The sequence below is a fragment of the Chanos chanos genome, chromosome 4 (genome assembly GCF_902362185.1).
Source record: "Chanos chanos chromosome 4, fChaCha1.1, whole genome shotgun sequence".
In the NCBI taxonomy this organism is placed as follows: domain Eukaryota; kingdom Metazoa; phylum Chordata; class Actinopteri; order Gonorynchiformes; family Chanidae; genus Chanos; species Chanos chanos.
In genome coordinates, this window is record NC_044498.1 from 33,275,902 (window position 1) to 33,295,651 (window position 19,750).

Genomic DNA, 19,750 nt, shown 5'->3' on the forward strand with positions numbered 1-19,750 from the left:
AGAAAAAAAAGAAAAAAAGAAGTGAAGGAAGTGAGAAAGAACACACAAGCTAAGATCATGGTCAAGCACTGCTTTCTTAAATCTCTGAAATAGTTCCAGAGTTTCAGCTCATCATTTTAAACCTTGATTGTCCTGATTCCATATGCAAGTCATAAAGGAAAAACAGTTTCTGCACTAAATAGATCACTGATAAAGGACATATGGATACTTCTTGCTTTTCTTTAACTGCACAGCAGAACTTAATGGCCTGCTTTCATAGATTTTATGTAGCAGTGGACATGTCTACAATAAGAAAGGTCAATACAAAACCAAAATGTTTGTACATATTCAATATGTTCCAAAAAAGTTAAATAAAAGTCACTTTATAATGGCTATTGTTTGACATATTATTACATATCAAATATAATTAATGATATATAAGTTCGGAATACTTTTGGGTGCTGCTATAAACACAACATGCTGGGATGGGTTTATTCCATTCAGGTCTAATAGTGGTTACCATCGCTACAGCAGCTCACCTCTTTCATCTGGTTAAAACCCACAAAAAAGACATCAAAGACAGAACATCCAACACAAAAGAAAGGGGAAAAAAGTTTGCTCGTAAAACAAACATATGTACAAGCAAGAAGAAAAAGGATGGAATTCAAAGTAAAGTAATGAGAAAATGGCACTGAAAGACAGGGAGGGGCTGGGACACTATAAAATTACCTGTGTAGATTTAGAGATGGCCTCATCTAAAGCAGCAGCTCTCAGTTTGACATCAGCTTTCAGCTGGGCGTACAACTGATCTGTGGCTTGGTACTTTTCCCTGATTGGCACACCTTCCTCTGGACTCAACTCCACAAGCTGAGGGCCTGTTTTGTTCATCTTGTCAATGTGAGGCTTGTGCTCTGCAATCAGCTCCCGCATTTGCTGAGCGTGTGAACAGTATCATAAACAGGACATGTGTTAGTTGTTAAATCAAAAATACATGGTCTGACAGCAGAGTGTAAAGTGTAGTGTGACATCAGTACAGCACCATATCTTTTGCTATACGGATGTGGAATATGTATGGAATGACCACTGTATATGGTTGCATGTGGGGCTCTTACCCGCAGTTCTTCCTGTTGTTGTCTGAGGGCATCATACTCAATGGCAGGCTGAGGTAGATGGGTGAAGTTGGCTCTGGTTTCCTGTAACCAGGGCCAAAGCTCTTCATACGTCTCCCAGAACTGACTGGCCAGAGACTGAGCCCTCTCCAGCTGCAGACAGCGATCTGAATTCATCTGACTGACCAAATTATACTTCTCCAACAAGGTCTGGATCTTGGCCTGTTAACAGAGAAATCCAGAAATTTTGGTCAAATTTCAAACATAAAACATCAAATGTGTGTGTATGGAGGATGCTTTACATCTGGAAAATGTTTGCAGTTACAGAATGTAATGAATACTTAGGAACAGGTTCAGACTGTTCTTGATCAAACTGCAGATTTTTTTTGGTGTGTTTTTTTCTTTTTACCTTCAGAGCTTGCTTCTCAATCTCATCCTTGCTCTTCATGATGGATTCACCTGTTTTCATAATGCTGTCCACGGAATCTTTGTGTCTCATAATGTCCATAGAAAAGCTCTGTTAATATCAGCAGTAAAGTGTATTACTTTCTGTTGTGTGCAAAGACCACTGAAAACTAGAATGTAAGTTTGTTGCTGTTGTTTGGAATGCTTCAAAACCTTGGCCATCCGTGAAAAAATCTATCCAACTGACCTTCTGGGCTTGTAACTGTGCTGTGGTCTGGTCTTGCTCGAGCCTGATGTCCCCAAGAGATGATAGTCTCTTCTCAGCTTCAGTCAACCAGGCTAACTCAGAATCAGCAGCCTGCTCAAACTACATCCACAACATACATTCATGAAACTTAAATGTAATAATCCAACTTTTTCACAAAAAAATTTCAGTAACATTACTGTACATAATAATGCACCTAATAATAATGTCAGTGAAAAATCGTTTTACTACAGTAATATACATCAGTGTAAAATGGTTCACCTCAGATGCTGTAAAAATGCATTAAAAGGGATTGTTCTGAGCCTACAGACATTTTTCTGCACTAAAAGAAAATAATTTTATGCAAATGTAATCAATTTCGCCCTGGTTTGGTACATGATACCATTACAATGTGTGAGACAGCTCCAAAGAGCCCAGATGAAGTGGGACTGTCATCAAAGCTAAGGAGATTAACACCACAATAGAAGCGATCATCCTGGCCAATGATTAGCATACTGTTCAGAGTTCCTCCTTGTTGGGTGTACTGGTGCTGGAAAGGGTGACGATGGTGGAGTTTTGTCTTTGTTTATTTATTTATCCATTTACAGCAAGCGGGGGCCTGTGATGGATTACCTGCTGTGATTTTAATATGGCTGCATCTATTTCATCCACATGCTGGGTGATGTTGTCGTTGGCAGACTTATAGCGCTCGTTGTCATCGGTAACCAGTTTGTCCAGACCCTCTCTAGCACGCCATGGCACCAGTTCCAACAGCGAGCTGCTAATCTCATTCAGAGTGTCCACCTGAGTCCTGTGCTCCTGTACCTCTTTCAGTAGTTGCTGCAGAGGAGGTGCAGAAACATGAGTCTCCATATGCCTCCAAATGGCACTTGGTTCTTGACCTAGAATCTCTAATACTTTTTGAATCTGCTTTTAAAGTATTGTGCTACATTTTAACGAATGCAAAACTTTCAAAAGGTTTTACAAAAACTTTTGAAAGTTTTTGCAAAACTTTCCAAGACGTGGCTTGGAAAGTGATTAGCAGTATGATGTTGTTAATGTTTTAAGTGACATCCCAGGACAATGTAAGTGAAATGAAGAAAATGTTGATCTTACTTTTTGCCTCTCTTGTACTTGGGCCAGCTGTTCTCCAGATAGCTCCTGAGCTCCAAAGGCTGACATCTCAGCCTCCATCTGGTCAAGCCAGGAATTCAGGTCTTCATGGGTGTTCTGAAGCTTAGTGGCCAGCAAGAGAGCCTTGTCAAGGGTTTTAGTCACGTTGTTGCTCATTGTGTTGATGTCTAAATACCTAGTCTTTATTTCATCCAGTTTGCCTTGGATCACAACCACTTCATCACCTAAAAATGAAAACATTGACAAATTCAAAGCGACAGAATGAATAACTACATAATGAAGGTATTCTCTGTCTAAATATGACCTTAGCACTTTTGTTCTACAGTGTCAGAGCTGATTCATTTTTATTAACAAACACCGTTGGCTTCTTTCTCACCTGTGGTTTGCTTCAGCAGTTCTAGCCCATTCAGAATTGCTTGATCAACATTCTCTCTCCTTAGTTCAATATCCTCTTGAAGAGCCTAGATATCCACAAAAAAAATTAAAGCCACTGACAAGATTATGATCATAATGACACCAAGACGTCTACAAAAATAAGTGGAACAAAAGCTGAATGACAAAAAAGAAATAAAAGAGGGAAATGGAGCGCCTGACGAGTGCTATAGTACCAGTTGCTCTGCATGCTGCTTGGCGAGGACAGCTGGTGTGTAGTCCTGGACAGAGATTTCGCTTAGCTTGCCGTGAACATCATCGAGCCAGTTCATGAGGGCCACTTCATCCTCACCAAAGAGCTGGGCATTAGCCAGGGCCTGGTGAAGCAGCTCAGCTTTCCTCCTGCACCTCTCCTGCAGCTCTATATAGCTGGTCTGAGTGCTGTCCAGCTTGCCCTGAACCAGCTCCTTATCATCCATAGAGCTGACTGTTCTGAGCACTTGGCCCAGACTCATGGCCTGGCACAAGTTCTTACTGTGCGCCATAATCTCCTCCTCTAAGGCCTGATTACAAGGCGTTTACAGCACAACATAAAACATAAGAACGGAAACATAAAACATAAGACACAAAAATAAAAAGAACAAATGACCAACAACAAAAGTAACTAAAAGGTGACCAAAAATGCAACATAAAGGACTACAAAAGGATGTAACATAAGTGACACAAACATAGGGTTAAGGCTGAGTTTACTCCTTACCTTATGCTGGGAGATCTGCTCCTCCAGCTTCGATGTCTGGGTGCCGATAGGCTCTGAGTTGGTCAGACGTTTCTCTGTAGCACTGAGCCACTCAGTGAGGGGCTCCAAAGTCTCATGAAATTGCTGAGCTACCACCAGAATACTCTCCAACTGCTTATGTCTACGAGGTACCCAAGGACAAGGCAGAAGCAGAGAGATAACCACTTCAGTGTAGGTAAACTAAACCTTTCTTTAATTTCACTGCCTAGACAATTCTATTAATCCAAATGATAGTTACCGCTGTCTGACCCTTTACTGACGTACACCAATTATCAATAGACTCATCAACAAGCCATATCCCCTTTCTACTGGCAAATGATGCAATTTATTTGAAGGTAAAAGGAGGTCTAACACAGTGTCATTCCTTTAAATCTGTGCAATATTATTCAAATTGGAGTACTACAGTCAACTGTAGTAGTCAGCCAAATATTCCCATCTGTATTCACACATTTTCAGGACAGTTCGTTTCTTCATTTCCTGAAGTTTACGAACAAAACCTTGACAGATTTAAAGTTATAACAGTACCTGTTCTCAGCTTTCTTTAGCAGACTGTCCCACCTCTGCCCAAGGCACTCAATTTCTCTCACAATCTTCTCCTTATCCAAAGACTCAGCCAGCTCCGCCACCTTTCCTCCTTCCTTTTTAATCAACTCAACTGTGGGCCTGCGGTCATCCAACAACCTTTGCAAAAGCTGTCCAACACAAACATAAGGAAATAAAATGGTTTAAAAAAATTATACAGGACACACACGAACTTTGAATTAGTATAGGATATGTAAAGATTACTATTTTAATCTCAGAAAGTGTCAAAATATTCTCAATTATAACAAAAATATTTATGTAATAGGACTGCCAGAAATGGACAAGTTAAGTATCCCTACTTTTTGCTCCTGTATTTGTGCCTTGACCACTTTGAACTCAGCTGAGGGTAGCTTCTGATTGGCCACTAACTCTTCTGTGTCAGTTAGCCAGCTGAGCAGGGACTCCAGTGCATCCTGGAACCTACCACAATGAAGAAGGGCCTCGTGGAGCTGTGCAGAACGTTCTGCAATCTGAGGATTCATACACACCGAAGCCAATTACAGAGTGTTGTGTAAAATCAAGCCAGATTTGTCATGAGAGAGGGAGAGAGGAGGGAAAAAGACTGAAAGGCAAAACTAGGTAAAATGTAATAATTTGTCTATTTCTCAAAGTGACCAAATACTTCATTGTGTTTCCAACCTTTTTGTTGAGGGTGTTCCACCGTGTGTTGACTTCTTCCAGATCACGTTCAAGGCTCTTAGTGTTGGTGCCTTTAGCAGCATTTTGAATCAGTCCTTGGCCTAGGCAGTTGAGCTCTTGTAATGGGGTCTGTAATGACTCTGTGACTTCTTTTTGGAAGAGCTACAGTCAGTGAAAGAAACAGGGATGATAAGTTTTCTATGGAAGCACTGATGCAATCTCTGTGATGTTTGATAACTTGAATGATTCTATAGATCAGTGACTCTCATCTCCAGTCCTGGGGGACCACTGTCCTGCACATCTTTGTTTTAACTCAGGACTGACACATCTGAGTCCACTGATCAGTTAATCATCAAGCCCTTGATTAGCTCAATTAACTGTGATAATGAAGAGTTAAAACAAAGACGTGCAGGACAGTGGGCCCCCAGGGCTGGAGTTGAGAATCACTGTCATAGATCACTAAACCATTGACTAAACTGTGACTAATTTTAGCAGTCTAGAAAGTACAACTGAGACCACAAAGCGAGCTCATCACTGGACTAAACACCAGACTTGGAAGAATGTGGTACTCCTTTTTTAATCACTGAATAATGCAATGTAGATGTACTTTCAGGGCCAAGGCAATTCCATGCAGTCAATGTCTCAAGTGTCAAGTTTCTCCAGCACAAGATTTCACTGAACAAAAATTTTGTCAAGCCATGTTCTTGTCTTGCAATGATATGCCAATAAGTTGTTTTAAGAAATGTGAAAGCTGAATCCAATGATTCTACATCATCCATTTTCCCCTTCACCATTTGAAAAAAAATGTATTTGAAAGATCAGCTATTCTTAGCTCTGTGAAACAGAATACTTTTTTCCCTTTCCAGAATTCCGAGACAATCTTGACAAAGGCCCACAAAATATTGACTAAAACTGACAAAGTAGAGCTTATAATACCATATATAATTATTTATATCCTCTGAGTGCATATATTATGTGTAAGTATACACCCTATCACAGAAGTTTCTAGAAGGATTATTGCAATCAGTTAAAGCACAGCTGTGCAGGATCACAAAAAAGACACACACACACACATACACACCCTAAGCGACAGGCCTATCCACATCAAACTTAATTCAGTCAGTTCGTAATCAAATCTAAAGGGACATTCACAAGCCAGACTCCCTGGAAATGCTAATGATAGATGCCACATTTGTCAAAAAAATGCTAATTTGGGTCATTGCTTAGAGGAAGCTATTTTGAGGTACCTGGTGGGAGGGGTGAGCCATGAGACCTGTTTGTTGACAAGAGGCTATGGTTATTAACAAGCTCTCTATCTCTTCATCTTCCAAGTGTTTAAATGTCTGCTTAATTCCATTGGCCAAACAGGCTTCCTTCTCCACCAACAACAAGAACTCCTCTAAGTCAGCCATTTTGCGTTCTGCCTCTCTTTGCTCGATTTCATACGACTTTTCATCTTTAATGACCTTTCGCTCAGGAGGGTTGTCTTGGTGAAAGTGTGTCTGTGGCTGCGTCACTACCACGCTGACTAACTCGCACTCTTCCTGTGATGATGAATCTTCCAGTAGCTCTGCAGTGGGCAATTCTTCATATCCTGAGAATGTCCTGGAACGTCTGTCATAGGTAGAGTTTCGTACACTGTTAGATGGCCCTGATGGCACCCTGACTCTCACGTCAGCACTCTGGACATTGTTAGCAGTCTGCTCAGTTTCATCAGTGTCCTTTACACGAGTACTGTTCCGCTGTCGGGCATCTTGTACTGGCAAATCCACAGAATACAAAGCAGCGGGCATTGAGTCTCTCACAGGTGAGAAAGGGAATTCTTCTGGGCCAGAGCTGAGGGACCGTCCCGGTCTCAGCTCACCTGACACATGCATGGCCTCTGTGGAGGACAAGCTCCTGGTACCAGGGGCAGGTCTCCTCTGCGCTCGCTGGCTCCGTCGTTCTCTCTCTGCCGTAGGGCTGCACAAGCCTGAGTCTTCCTCTGAGGTAAGAGAGTTAGTGACACTTCGCCCTTTCCCACCCCGAGCCAAACCACGTTGATCTGCACCCTCAGCGCACAGGGTGCCGCTGCAGCTGCCATACTCGCTGAGGTTGGCTGGGGCAAAGGTCCTCCAGGAACGTCTGTGCTGGGGGGGTTCCTTCTTCTCCCCCTGAAGACGTGCTTTACACAGCATGGTGCCAGTTCCTCTGATGATGTCACCGCTGAGTTTCAGCCCATCGAAGACCACTCTCTCATCCAGGCGGGCTGCCTCCCTGCTCCGCAGCTCAAAGGCACTGGAGGAAGCCAGAACCCCATTCCCACAGAGACTGGCCATATCCAGGGTTCTGTGGGCATATGGTAGTGTACCAATGAAGTGCCTGGAGGCCAAGCTTCCTTTTGAACCTGAGTCAATTTGTTCATTGAGTCTGACTGTGTCATAAATGGATCTCTGGGGAACATAACAGTCATCAATGTTCAGGTCCTCTTCTTCTCCTTTCCCTATGCAGGAGGGGTTTTGACGGAGGCAGTCTGGTCTGCTCAGAGGTTTTCCCATAATAATAACAACTTCAGACTTCAACGTGTAGGAATCAGAAATGAGGTAAAAGTTTTCAGTGCAATAATTTTTCGATACACGAGCGAGAAGACACAGGCAAAAAGTCTAAGGTGCATATACTGATGCATTAATGTTCACAATTTTCTCTTATACTAAGATTACAGTGCATGTTATAATACATTCTTTTGTTAAACAATAAAAAAATAAATAAATACAACAGTTACTCTTGCTCTGAAAATTCTGTTTAACAATACAAGTAGAAATAAAATTTATAAAAATACTATTCTCAGTAGAAAAAAAATTAAGACCTCAGAAAAAACGTAACCCAAAACATCAAAAATCATTTGTGGATTTTACACATTAACTTGGCAAACTGGTGATTTTCTCAGCGTCCTGGTGCTTCTAAATAAAGATTATCCTTCCATCCAACTTCTTTCATTGAACACCACTTCCATGTATACATCCCTACTCGTGTCAGTCTTTTCTCATTGTGAGCACTTGCTCATTGTGTCTTGTTTCCAAAGTCATATACTCCATAAGAGACTTCAAACGAAAGTGCTTGAATTCTTAAAATCTCCTGTGTGCTCTGGAACTCTTATCCACTAGGGTATCTTCAGTGCAAGGTAGCACATCCGGATACAAATCCATCGATATTTAAAAACAAAGCCAGGGGCTCCAGGGTAAACAAAAAAGCTACTCCTGCCTCTCTCATGGTCCAGCCAGCAATGACAGACACCCTTCTGGCAGTGGGCTTAAAGCCCCGCCTCCAACTCATTATTCAGGCAACATCTGCCATAGCTCCATTTGTACTCCGGCACATGTTGATTGGTGGATGCTTGACCCTTTTCTAATTCTCCCCTTCTGTCTCCGTGGCCCATCTGACTTAAGTTCTTAGTCATCCTCTGAGTGCTCCGGCACTGTTACTCCTCCTCCTCCTCCAGCCAGGGAGGGGAAGACTACGCACTGCTTTTTTTTCCACAAAAAAGTAAAAGCCAACAGCTCCATCACAGATGAAATCACACTGGGTAGAAATAGATACTTATTCTCTCTATCTCTCTCTCTCCCTCTCTCTCTCTTTCTCTTTCTCCCCCTCCCTTGTGTTCTCTCTCTCTGTCTCTCTTCTACTCACTCTCTCTCCCTCTCTCTCACTGTCTCTGTTGTTCTGTGAGGTGAGTTGAGTGAGGAGACTACAGACACTCTTAATTACTGTGGAATGCTGAAGGAGGAAGTGGTCTCAGGTAATCTAACACCACCGAGTCCATGACAAGACTTTTCAAATGGACAGTAGCCAAGGCAAGAGAGGCACAAAGCAACGGCTAGATAATAAGAGGAATGTAATTTGATTTCTCTTCCTAACTGTACCAGAGTAGAGGGATAACGTCAAGAAGCTTGGTCATTGTTTTTTGTCATCTAATGTTAGTAAGGACAGAAAAGTGAGCTTGACAATGATGAGTAAGTGTTTCAGTAAATCTGGCCGATAGAGAGGAAGGATATTCTGTACCTGAATTCAGCATACTTTTTAACATAATCCAAACACTGGAGTAAGACAGGCTGAAATTTCAGTTACATTTTCCTTCCAAAAGCACAGTCCTTCATGTCCCTTCAAATGAACTCAAATGTTTATCAATCAAATTCTGCTTCATTAACTTGGACATTTTATGAGACTCACAATTTTTAAAAAAAGGGAGTTGACAAAAAAAATCAACTGATCCTAACAGTAATACATTCAGTTATTTGTTACATAATTTTTTTGTGTGTGTTTTTGCTGTCTACTTTTCTCTCCATCTAAAAGCAACAAATGCACCTTCAAAAATTCCACTTGTAACTGATATTACAAAATTCAGTCAGGGCTATTTGGAAACAATGAGTTTTAAAGTGGTGGAACAGGCCTGGTCTATTGTCTAATGTGAAAGAAAACCCTCTGTCAACAGAATCTCTCATCTCTCACACAAACAATGGGCCAAACCAATGTAACATGCAGCTATTACTGAGGAAGGGTTTTCCCGGCAAACAATTTCAAACAAAATCCTCTCTAGGTTGCATGTCACAGTATGGATTAAGGTCATTTGTGTAAAAAAAAAAACATTAAAGGGAAAAAAAAGCTGCAATGTGATCAAGATGTAATAACAACTCCATCATACCACAACAATGTTCCACCAGTCTCAGTACTCTAAGAGTGGGGTCTCATGTTTCCTCTGAGGGAATTCAGAGTCAGGGTGGTGACTAAGCCTAACTATGTGGTCTTCACAAAAGCAACTATTCCACTCACCGGCTTCAGGGTTAGGACCATCTATGATTCAGAGGAGAGAAATTTGTTTCGGGTTCATGTAAGACATTGAGGTCATGTCTGACCATAGGAAGAGAGCGAAAAAAAAAAAAAAGGATATAAGCCAGACATTCTACACCCACACACCTATGCCATGTGTTCACACAGTATACTATAGAGCACATTTATCAACCATACAATCCCAAACCACTTTTCATAAAAAAAGGGGGGGGGGGCATAATCTGACTTCAAAGATGGTCCATGAATGGATTGAGTTCAGTCAAATATTGACCAAATGGGTAAACAATGAAACCATAAAATGTAATTAGAAAGGGCAGAGTTATGGGCCCTGCTCAAAAATTCTACAGAACTAAGGGAATATTCAAGAGATATAGATACAAACTCTCAGTCACTTCTCTATAGATGATCTAGACAGGTGAAAGCAGATTGCCACCCGAGCGCATAATTCCCCATGAACAGACAACTCTCTGCATAACAGTGATTGAGGTAATTTTCTAGAGCTAAATGGTGCCATCATTGAGAACAATGATCATTTTCCACTGGCAGCTGAGGAGGGGACATGGACACTCCCAAAGACCAAAAGAGACAGCACAAAAGAGAGGACTATGACCAGCATGAGGTCCTCTGCTCTGGAGCAGCTGATGCCATTCAATGCCACAGTAGCACTCTAAAAAAGACACACAGTCACAGCATTCTAAAATACTATTTAATCTATAAGTGCCCTATATTTTTGGCTTATATAGAAAATGTTTCAGTTTTCCTCTTTTTCCCCCCTTGTACAAACACATTTTAATATAAACAACCATGTTACTACTCTACATTCAAATATAGGCTAAGCCTCTCTTTTCTCTGAAGGCATTTAAGAGCTTTTAATGCATTTCATATATCCCACTGTAAGTCTTTATAATGGCTATCCATGTTTTATCCAGAATTGATACAGCAAATAGCAAAACTGTTTGGCCAACAATAAGAATGTGAGAGTATATCATAAAATTTCATATCTTTCTACTGATGTTTTACTGAAGTCTTAACTTAATCTGTTGTACATGCATTTCTTTCTCAAATGGTTCATTGCACCACTGAATATGAAAAAAAAAAGAAAAAAGAAAAAAGAAAAAGAGAAAAACATCATGGATCAAGACAAATGATGTCAGACTGTTTTAGCCCTGGTATATACAGAGATGGCTGAGGGTAAAGCAGCTGTATTCATTCTTGTATTGATATGTGCTGGGCTTCTCAAGGGTGGGGGATGGGGTTAAATCCCCTTTACTCTTTTGTTGACTGTCTGTACAGTCCAGAAATTCCTATAACAGCAGCAGCATATTCACCACTTTTGATGTTTAAAGACGCTGTGTGAAATATGGCAACTGAAAGTGCCAAAAATCTACAAGTTCCAGCCAGGCTCCGAGAACCAGGTTTCCTAACAGTTGCATATGTGCTTACATGAGTGATGACTCACATTAGTTAAATTCTTCAAGTCACAGCATTTTGGAACATAGTGAACAACACACTTACACAAAAAGTTAATTTTTCACCTCTATAAATGATATGGTAAACTACATTAGTGAGAAGAGATAGCAGCATTAAAATTCTGATGATTAGTTTGTTGGTTTTAAGCATAGCTTGTTCTTATTGTTTCCACTCAGGGCACTGGTCCAAAAGGGGATATTCAGTGGATAAGAGGGGCTAGATACTGACAGAGCTAGTGAACCGGCAGGTGGGCTAATAAAGAAGTGAAAATGTTTCTTCAGTGTGCTTTTCTGAGGTGAATCGACTGGCATGTCCAAGGTCTCCTCAGCAGAGGAGAGAGCAGGAGTCAAGCCCTTCTGCCTTTCAGTGGGTCAGGGAAACACATGAAACCCTGCTGGCTCCCAGCTGGCTTACTGCTCAACCACAACAATAGTTCATGGACCGGGGCTTTTTTGTTACCACCAGATGCTCACTGACACACTGAACCAGTAATTCCCCAGATGATAGTCACTAACGTGGATAACAGGCCAGGCAAATATCCCTAATCTTCTACTTACACACACAGTGTCAAAGTAGTAAAACCATTCCAATGACAACTCACTACACCGTGCTGGAGAAATGCCACTGTTTTTTTTTTTTTTACTGAATCACTCCCTGACATGAATTCCCTTAATGAATATATTTAGTATGACAGTAGCTTCTATGCTTTTTAACCCACAGCAGGAAAAACACCAAGACAATAATTTGAGCCATAACTCTGACATTTACAGTTAAAACAGATAATAGAGTTAAAAAAAAGATTATCCTCCCTATTGCATTGTATTTGTATTGAAAAACACTTGGGTTTTCCTACTGATTTAGAATTTGTACGTAAAATGTCAAAACCTCAACATAATCACTTCAGGACCATACCATATTTCTTATTCATGTCTTTTAAAGATAATTCCATTGGGAAACAACACAACATAACAAACACTGCTTTGTATACATGAGAACATGTGTTAAAAATTTTGTTTCCACATTTTCTCAGTATCTCAGGTAAAGTTGAGACCACATTTCCAGACAAAATTTACAGTTTAGGATGAGGAGAAGAACACAAACCACATATTTTTCTTACCTTAAAAGCCTCTAGCTGCTGGTTGATAACATCCATTTCCATGCCAACAGGACCTTGGGACTCCTCTTGTCCCTCTGCCCTGTTCAGCTTCTGTGTGAACTCCTGAAGCTTGCTGTAAAGTTCTTCCAAATTACTGAGAGTATTCTTAACCTGTTCCTTCCTACTATTTGCCCTATCCATTAGCTTGCCACACTGTTTACTCAGAGCCTCCAGATCACGCTTTAGGCCTGTCAGGTCTGGTGAAGCCTCTGTTTCCAGCATCTTCTTGCAGCTGTCTCTGGCATTGTCTGTGTTGGTCATCAGCTCCTGGAGTTTCGCCAAAAAGCCTGTGATGTTGCCAAGCTGATCACGCAGAGTATGTAGGTCTCTGCCCACTGGACTCATGTTGTCCAATTCATCGTCCAGGTCAGCAAAGCTGGCGAACATCTCCCGAATACTGTTCTGGAACTGTCCAATGCCCTGCAGTTTGCTCTCCAGGGTGGTGCAGAGCTCTTCTACATCCTTGCTAATGGAGAAGTGATCTTTCTCCAGGCTGTCTGCTTGAAGTAGTAGATCTGTCACCCCTTCTGCCTCAGGTACATCCACCACCAGGTTCTGAGCAAGACTTTTCAAGTGTTCCACCTGTGTCTGGATTCCTGCAAGGCTCTTCTGCTGGGCCTTCATGTTGGTGAGATTCTTGTTGCTGTAACCTTGGACACCCAGACCAGAATGGGCCTCTAGCTGCTTTTTAGTCCCTTCTATCTGTGCTTTGGCCTCCTTATGCATGTCACTGAACTCTTTCAGTCTCTGTGAGATCTTCTCAAGAGATTCCTTTCTGAGCTGCAAACCTTCAAACAATGTATCCATGTTCTTTCCAATAGCTGTCTTTTCCTCTCTAATGGTCGCTGCATCAGCAGTGGCAACTTCCAGGAGGCTCTCGGCAGCTGAATTCAGCAGTACCACCTGCCCCCTGTGCTTTTCAGCATCTTTCTGGATGGCCTTCACTTGAGAAATTGAGCTCTCTAGCTCTACAGGATCAACACTAAGTTTTACACTAGTCTGTCTGGCCTCACACTCTTGGAGCCAAGTGCTTAGGTTCTCAGCATGCTCCCTGTATTTCTGGGCCCTCTGCATGGCTCCCTGTAGCTTCTCACCGCGCTCTGTTGAATCCCTCTTCACATCCTCCCATTTCGATTTAAGAGCTGAAAGCTGACCCTGAAGGGCCATTTTCTCTGCCCCATCTATGGTCTGTAGTAGAGCCTCTCCTTCTCTCATGATGGTGTTGTAGGGCTCCTCTTGTTCACTAAGGGCTTTTTGGGTAACACTGTGGTCCTTGAGGCTCTGTCTAAGGGTTTCCACATTGGCTGAGATGGGCTGAGGCCCAGACTGCTCCTGAAGCTTTTGGTCAAGCAAGCTCTGGAAGTCTTTAGACATCTGATGGAATTGCTGTGAGCTGGCAAAGGCTGAGTTGAGCTGCTGCATTCGCTTTTCTGATGGACCCAAGATTGTAATTTTAGAGACAAAAATTAGTTTACTTTTGTACTCAAACGATGCACAGCTACCTTCTATTTTGAATCAGCTCTTTTACTGCACAATGAAATCATTTGTCAAATAACAGATTTATCACATACGATATGAGCTTAAGAGGAAAATATATTGTTTGCCTTTGATTTGTGACAGAAAAATCATAGTCATAACCACGAGACAGTTAATAATGGAGTGTAAGGTCTCATTTTGGCAGAGAAATTAACTGTCTTTCAAACAAATGACTTTAGCCTGAATTAAATGGCAAGACTCCAATGCTGTAAATCTAAATAATTTCATATACTTGTTTAAATCAGGATTTTTGGCCAGCACAATGTGAAATCACATAAAGCTGAACTCTGAACCTGTTTCTTAAGCAGGTGAATTGAGGTGACCACAAACCTGTCTTGTCTTCCAGCTGTTTGAAGGGTTTTACAACGCCCTCAAGCTGTTTGGTCAGGTCCGCCCTGAGGTACTCTTCTGTCACCAGAGCTGAGAGCTCCGAACACAGGCCTTCTGCCTCCTTCAGCCTCTTTCTCTCCTCTCGCAGCTGAGCCAGGATGGCATTTGTGGCCTCCAACTGCCTCTTGACAGCATCAGGCTGGGTGCTGAGGGCCTGCTGGCTGTTCAGCTGATTCTCTAGGGTGGCTGCAGTCTCACAGAGATTGCGCAGAAGCTCCTGAAACCGTGAGGTTTTACCCACAGCTTGATCTATAATGTTGTCCCGCTGGGAAAGCTGGTCTGTGAGAGACAGCCACTTCTGAGTGATGCTATTAAGCAGCTCAGACACCTTCGCTCCTGCAGAGTCTTCCTTCCCAGTTGTACTGGTGATTGCCATTGTGGCTTCAGTCAGCTGCTCTAGTTGAGGCTTTCGACTGTCAAATTCCTTAAGTAGAATCTGTGGGATGAACAAAGGGGAAAACATAATGCCATAGGCGCAACTGGATGACATGATGTTCTTATATTTGAACAATGTTATTTGATTTTTTTACTAAGTTTCTTGAACAAATTTTCTCAAAACTCAGAGACCGTCTTAAGAGTTTTTCCATTTTAAAACTGCTGAAGTATCCCAAATTGTCACTGACATTATTCCCAGTACCTGGACTTGCTGCTTCTGTGTGTTCAGCATGTTGGGATCCATGGACAGGGGCCCCAATACACTCATCATTAGTTCTTTCTCCTGAAGCCACTGGGAGAGCTGTGGCTCCACTGTCTGGAAGACTTCCAGCATCCGGGACGACTCTTCCAAGTGGTGTTTCCTGTCCTCCACTGAGCCCCTGACCTCCTTCCAGCCAGAGTCTGAACATTCAACATAGTAAAACATGACATACTTTATCTATGAACTTTCAAAATCGACACAGAAATGGATCTATGTGTGGGGAGGAGGCCTGTCTCTCAAACCAAAGAGATACGCATTTGCACCTCAAGATAAGAGAGTAAATGTCTGGATTTGCATCTGGGAATCTTTACTGTATTCACAGAGATAAATGTTTTTGGAGACTGCCAATACATACCAATCTGAGCTAGCATGTGCTTCCACTTTGCTGCTTCGGGTGAATCAGGGTGTTCCTCGATCAGGTGGAGCAACTTCTCTCTCAGCTGCTTTATCTCCTCTTGCTTTTGTTTCATGCTGTCTTCAAAAACCTGAGGTAACATACATATTTCAAGGATGTCATAGGCTTTAATGAGATTATTTCATAACATAGAGTGGACATTAATGAATATGTGAGAGCTAACATGTTTGTGGGTGAGTAGGGGAATATTTCTGATTGCAAGAGGGGTTAGTGTGCACATAAACTAAATGTTTGTATTGAGACTACCTTCTGTTGTTCTATTTGTGTTTTTACTGATTCGTTCCCAGCCTGCCCAGGGCTCCATGAAGACGCTGTTTTCTTCATACCCTCCAGCCACTCCAACATGGCAACAGCCTCCTGTCTGGCCCCTTGCACTTTTGCCAGCAGACTATTTAGTTCTGAGACCCTGGCTCGTAGTAGCTCCCCCAGACTGTCATAGCCCTCGCTGATGTATGACATGTTCTGTTGTACAAGCAGTAGCTCTGTGGGCGGTTTAAGACCAGACAAAATCGTGTCAACGTCTTAATTTCAACAATGCATAGTTTGCTGCAGACAGCTGACAAACAAACCCTATGTTGGCTTATGGTTTACATTTAAGCAAAAGGCCTTAACTAAATCCTTGGCTCTCAAATCACTAAATTTACTACTTTGTACTGATAAGTGGTTGAAAAAATATGTATAGGTCAAACAATCTGAATGTAACATGTTTTCTAACAAAGTGTGAACATTTACCTTTGTTTGTAAGGTAAGAATTAGACCCATTTGTTACAGCAGATCCTAAAAAAAGGGAGGAAAAAAGGAGAAGTGCTATTTAATGTGCTTGATATGATAAATCAATGATTAATTAATAAAAAAAAGGCTAGGTGTGATCATGGTAAATTAGGTCATACACTGGATGAGGTTTCGAGGGAGTGAGCCTATTAGCATTATTAAAAATTCACACCGGTAATACCTGATCTGTGATGTAACTTGGCCTTGGCTGGAGATGTCAAAACACTGATTAGGCTACAAAGAGCAGATCCTTTGCTATTTATATCTTGGACCGCAGAGGCCTTGGATACCCATTCTTCCAGCAAGCTCTGGAGGAAGAGTAATCAGACTCATAAAAGAGTTTACACAAAAAATGCCAAAAATGTGTCTGCAATTTAAATACCAACAGATAAAGTGTATTACTTGCCAGCATGAGTTACTATGAGTGAATAAACAAACCAAATTGAGAAAAACTGTTTGTAACCACGCACATGATGAAAAGTGAACTCAGTAATATGAGTCACCTTTGAATGAAATGAATAATACTTTTCTACATTATATTTCAGCACATTCACAAATGTACTTTTAATGTTTTCTTTATGATATAGGACCCATTTCTTTATGGTTCAGTGCAATTTTTCCCCCTAATGTAATCTGTAGCATCTGTCACCGCACTACACTGTCCACAAGAGTTGTCTCGGTTGGCAGTAATAGTTAGCAGGCCTCTCCCTTTTACTGCAAATTTCAAAATAATTAAGAATGCATAAAGAATGGAATCTTTAATGTCAGAGATATGACTGGTTTCAAACACACAAAAACCAGAATTGTTTTTCCTGAACAACAGTCCTTATCTCTCTAGTACATATTTGTACTTGTTTGTCTGTAAAAAGTTAACTGCTTAGCCAATGAAAGGACAGAGTGCACACTCACATTGACCTTCTGGAGGTCTTTTCCCAGGACCTGTTCACTGGAATCGGCCTGAATCGCTGGCACTTGTGTTTTTGTCTCCTCCAGCCATTTCATTAGCACCCCTGCGGCTGCTTTGAACTCACCCAGCTGGTCTTGGCAAGAGGTAACCTCCTCCTCTCTGAAATCCATGCCACCAAAGTTCACATCACATAAGATTCTCACAATATCAGAGCACTGCACTACCTTCAAAAATCTTCCACACTGAATAAGTGATGGTCAGTGGATTAGAACTGGGATTGTAATATAAATAAATGCATGATTTATCTAACAAAAGGTTTTTATTTTAATCTGTGTTGCTGTTGCTGTCCTTATTTGGTGTGATTCAGAATGTGACTCACTTTTCTTTGACAGTGTCCTTGAAGCTGTTGAAGGTGTTAGACAGGGTTTCCATCCTGCTCTGTATCATAGCTTTGCTTCCCTCTGGGCCCAACTCAGCAAGCTCATTTGACAGCTTCTGTAGCATTTCTACATCCTTGGTATGTTCAGCTAACTCTGCATTTGTATCCTACAGACAGAGCTTTTTATCAGGGTCTTTTTAGGCATCAATACAGAGCATAAGCCTTAACAGGAAATTAAATGGATCTAAATGGATAAGATTCTCTTATTATTCATAATAATATATATGAGGTCAGTTATTCAGTCAGCTTTAAACAAACCTCTATCAGCTGGGACAGCTCATTAACATTTTTCCCAGGTCCGTCAGTTTCCGCCAGAGTCTGCATGCGCTTGAGCACAAACTGCTGCACCTTCTCAGAGGTCTGGTCAAACAGCTCCACTTTATCCTTCAGCTGTTCCAGCTGAGAGATCTTCTGTTTGTGCTTGACACTGGCATCACTGAAGCGCTGTGACAGAGATTCCATCTTAGCCTGCAGCAAAGCAGCCGCCGCAGGCTCCGCCGTCTCCACAAACTTCTTCACTTTGGCCTTCATGGCTGACACACTGCTCTGCCGACTTAATATGTCCTGTTCCAATGCCTGAGGAAAAGAAGCTCTCTCATCTACTTTGTTTTGCAATATAAATTTTACACATTACAAGTTACTTTTAGATTTTATTCATGCTGTCGAAGTATGATGTAATTTACAACTGCGTTTCACAGCATCAGAAAATGGATCAACTGAAATATTGTTAAACAGAGTTTTTTAAGGCGAGAGGTCACATACTGTCTCTACGCTGAGAGCATCACCAATTGCTGTTGAGTCTAATGGAACTTGTGTCTTCTTTCCTAAACTGTCCTCCACAGAGTTCATCCAGCTCATCATTTCATCCAGGCCATCCTGTACGCTCATTGACCGTGTCAGTGTTACCTGCAGTTTTTCGTTACGATCACTGACTGATTTGGACAAGTTGTCATATCTCTCCACTATGTCATCTGGAACCAAATCAGAAAGATTGTGAATGAGCAGGATAAAAGCGAAGTGAATATGAGTATTTATGGATCATAATGAGGATTATGTCATTTGTACATATTAAATAGATCTTAGAGCATTGCCTTGAGAACACTCTCAGCTCACAGTTTTCTATATGACAAAATTTTGTTTCTTTGTTTTGTTCAAGTCCTGTTCTTGCAGTCTACTGCGTCTACAAACAAATATACAATAATGTACAAATGACAGAATCTATCTAAACTAATTTTTCATTAGAAAACGCATTATCATAAATAGAGTAAGGCACTGATATGGTATAATACGATATATATTATCTAGGCACAAATGGGGGAAAAACAAGGGTTCATTTCAACTGACCCACTGTCTCCTGAATCTCATCCTGATTAGTCAACAGGTCCCCATCAGATGTAATTAAAGCATCAGCTGCTTTACGTAAGGCATCCACTGCTGCCTGGTGTCCAGTTGTCTGTCCCTGAAGAGCCTACGGATGAGAGATAGCCACATCAAAAGAAGTGAATACACGGTGATCAGAATCATACATTGCAAAGACAATGTTTCAGATGTCCAGATGTCCTTTTCCTTTTAGAAACAGTCTTTGTTGGATTTAAATGTAGAAATAATGTTTTGAATTGGCATCAAAAAGCAGTGTTCAGTTATGCAAAGAATACAGCAATATTTCATAATGTGGATAATTAGACAAACTTAGAGAACAGACTTCACTCCGGCATTGCGCTGAGTTACAATAATAATAAACTTATGAAACACTGGAATGTTTTTTTTTAATTCAAGCGACTCTTTTCTTTTTAACATCTTCAGTCGTTGCAGAGATCATAACAGGATGGGTGAATTATCTCTTTGTATGTACATAAGTGAGCGACTGGCCAGCTGATCTGAATCA

The 19,750-nt window shown here is 41.3% G+C and overlaps 1 protein-coding gene across 1 annotated transcript in view; it reads right to left on the reverse strand.

The window, feature by feature from the left end:
• dst (dystonin) overlaps positions 1 to 19,750 on the reverse strand; it is a 116,231-nt gene that overhangs the window by 20,790 nt on the left and 75,691 nt on the right. The window contains exons 45-68 of the mRNA XM_030770487.1: positions 19,210 to 19,333; positions 18,628 to 18,836; positions 18,124 to 18,441; positions 17,806 to 17,972; positions 17,429 to 17,585; positions 16,701 to 16,827; positions 16,481 to 16,525; positions 15,995 to 16,230; positions 15,689 to 15,818; positions 15,274 to 15,473; positions 14,577 to 15,072; positions 12,672 to 14,140; positions 5,261 to 5,422; positions 4,921 to 5,091; positions 4,565 to 4,731; positions 4,001 to 4,160; positions 3,480 to 3,806; positions 3,248 to 3,332; positions 2,854 to 3,095; positions 2,371 to 2,577; positions 1,741 to 1,860; positions 1,498 to 1,605; positions 1,092 to 1,310; positions 709 to 912 (exon numbers count right to left, since the gene is read on the reverse strand). Of these exons, the coding sequence (XP_030626347.1) occupies positions 709 to 912; positions 1,092 to 1,310; positions 1,498 to 1,605; positions 1,741 to 1,860; positions 2,371 to 2,577; positions 2,854 to 3,095; positions 3,248 to 3,332; positions 3,480 to 3,806; positions 4,001 to 4,160; positions 4,565 to 4,731; positions 4,921 to 5,091; positions 5,261 to 5,422; positions 12,672 to 14,140; positions 14,577 to 15,072; positions 15,274 to 15,473; positions 15,689 to 15,818; positions 15,995 to 16,230; positions 16,481 to 16,525; positions 16,701 to 16,827; positions 17,429 to 17,585; positions 17,806 to 17,972; positions 18,124 to 18,441; positions 18,628 to 18,836; positions 19,210 to 19,333 (5,850 nt within the window). The remainder of the gene's footprint in view (positions 1 to 708; positions 913 to 1,091; positions 1,311 to 1,497; positions 1,606 to 1,740; positions 1,861 to 2,370; positions 2,578 to 2,853; positions 3,096 to 3,247; positions 3,333 to 3,479; positions 3,807 to 4,000; positions 4,161 to 4,564; positions 4,732 to 4,920; positions 5,092 to 5,260; positions 5,423 to 12,671; positions 14,141 to 14,576; positions 15,073 to 15,273; positions 15,474 to 15,688; positions 15,819 to 15,994; positions 16,231 to 16,480; positions 16,526 to 16,700; positions 16,828 to 17,428; positions 17,586 to 17,805; positions 17,973 to 18,123; positions 18,442 to 18,627; positions 18,837 to 19,209; positions 19,334 to 19,750) is intronic.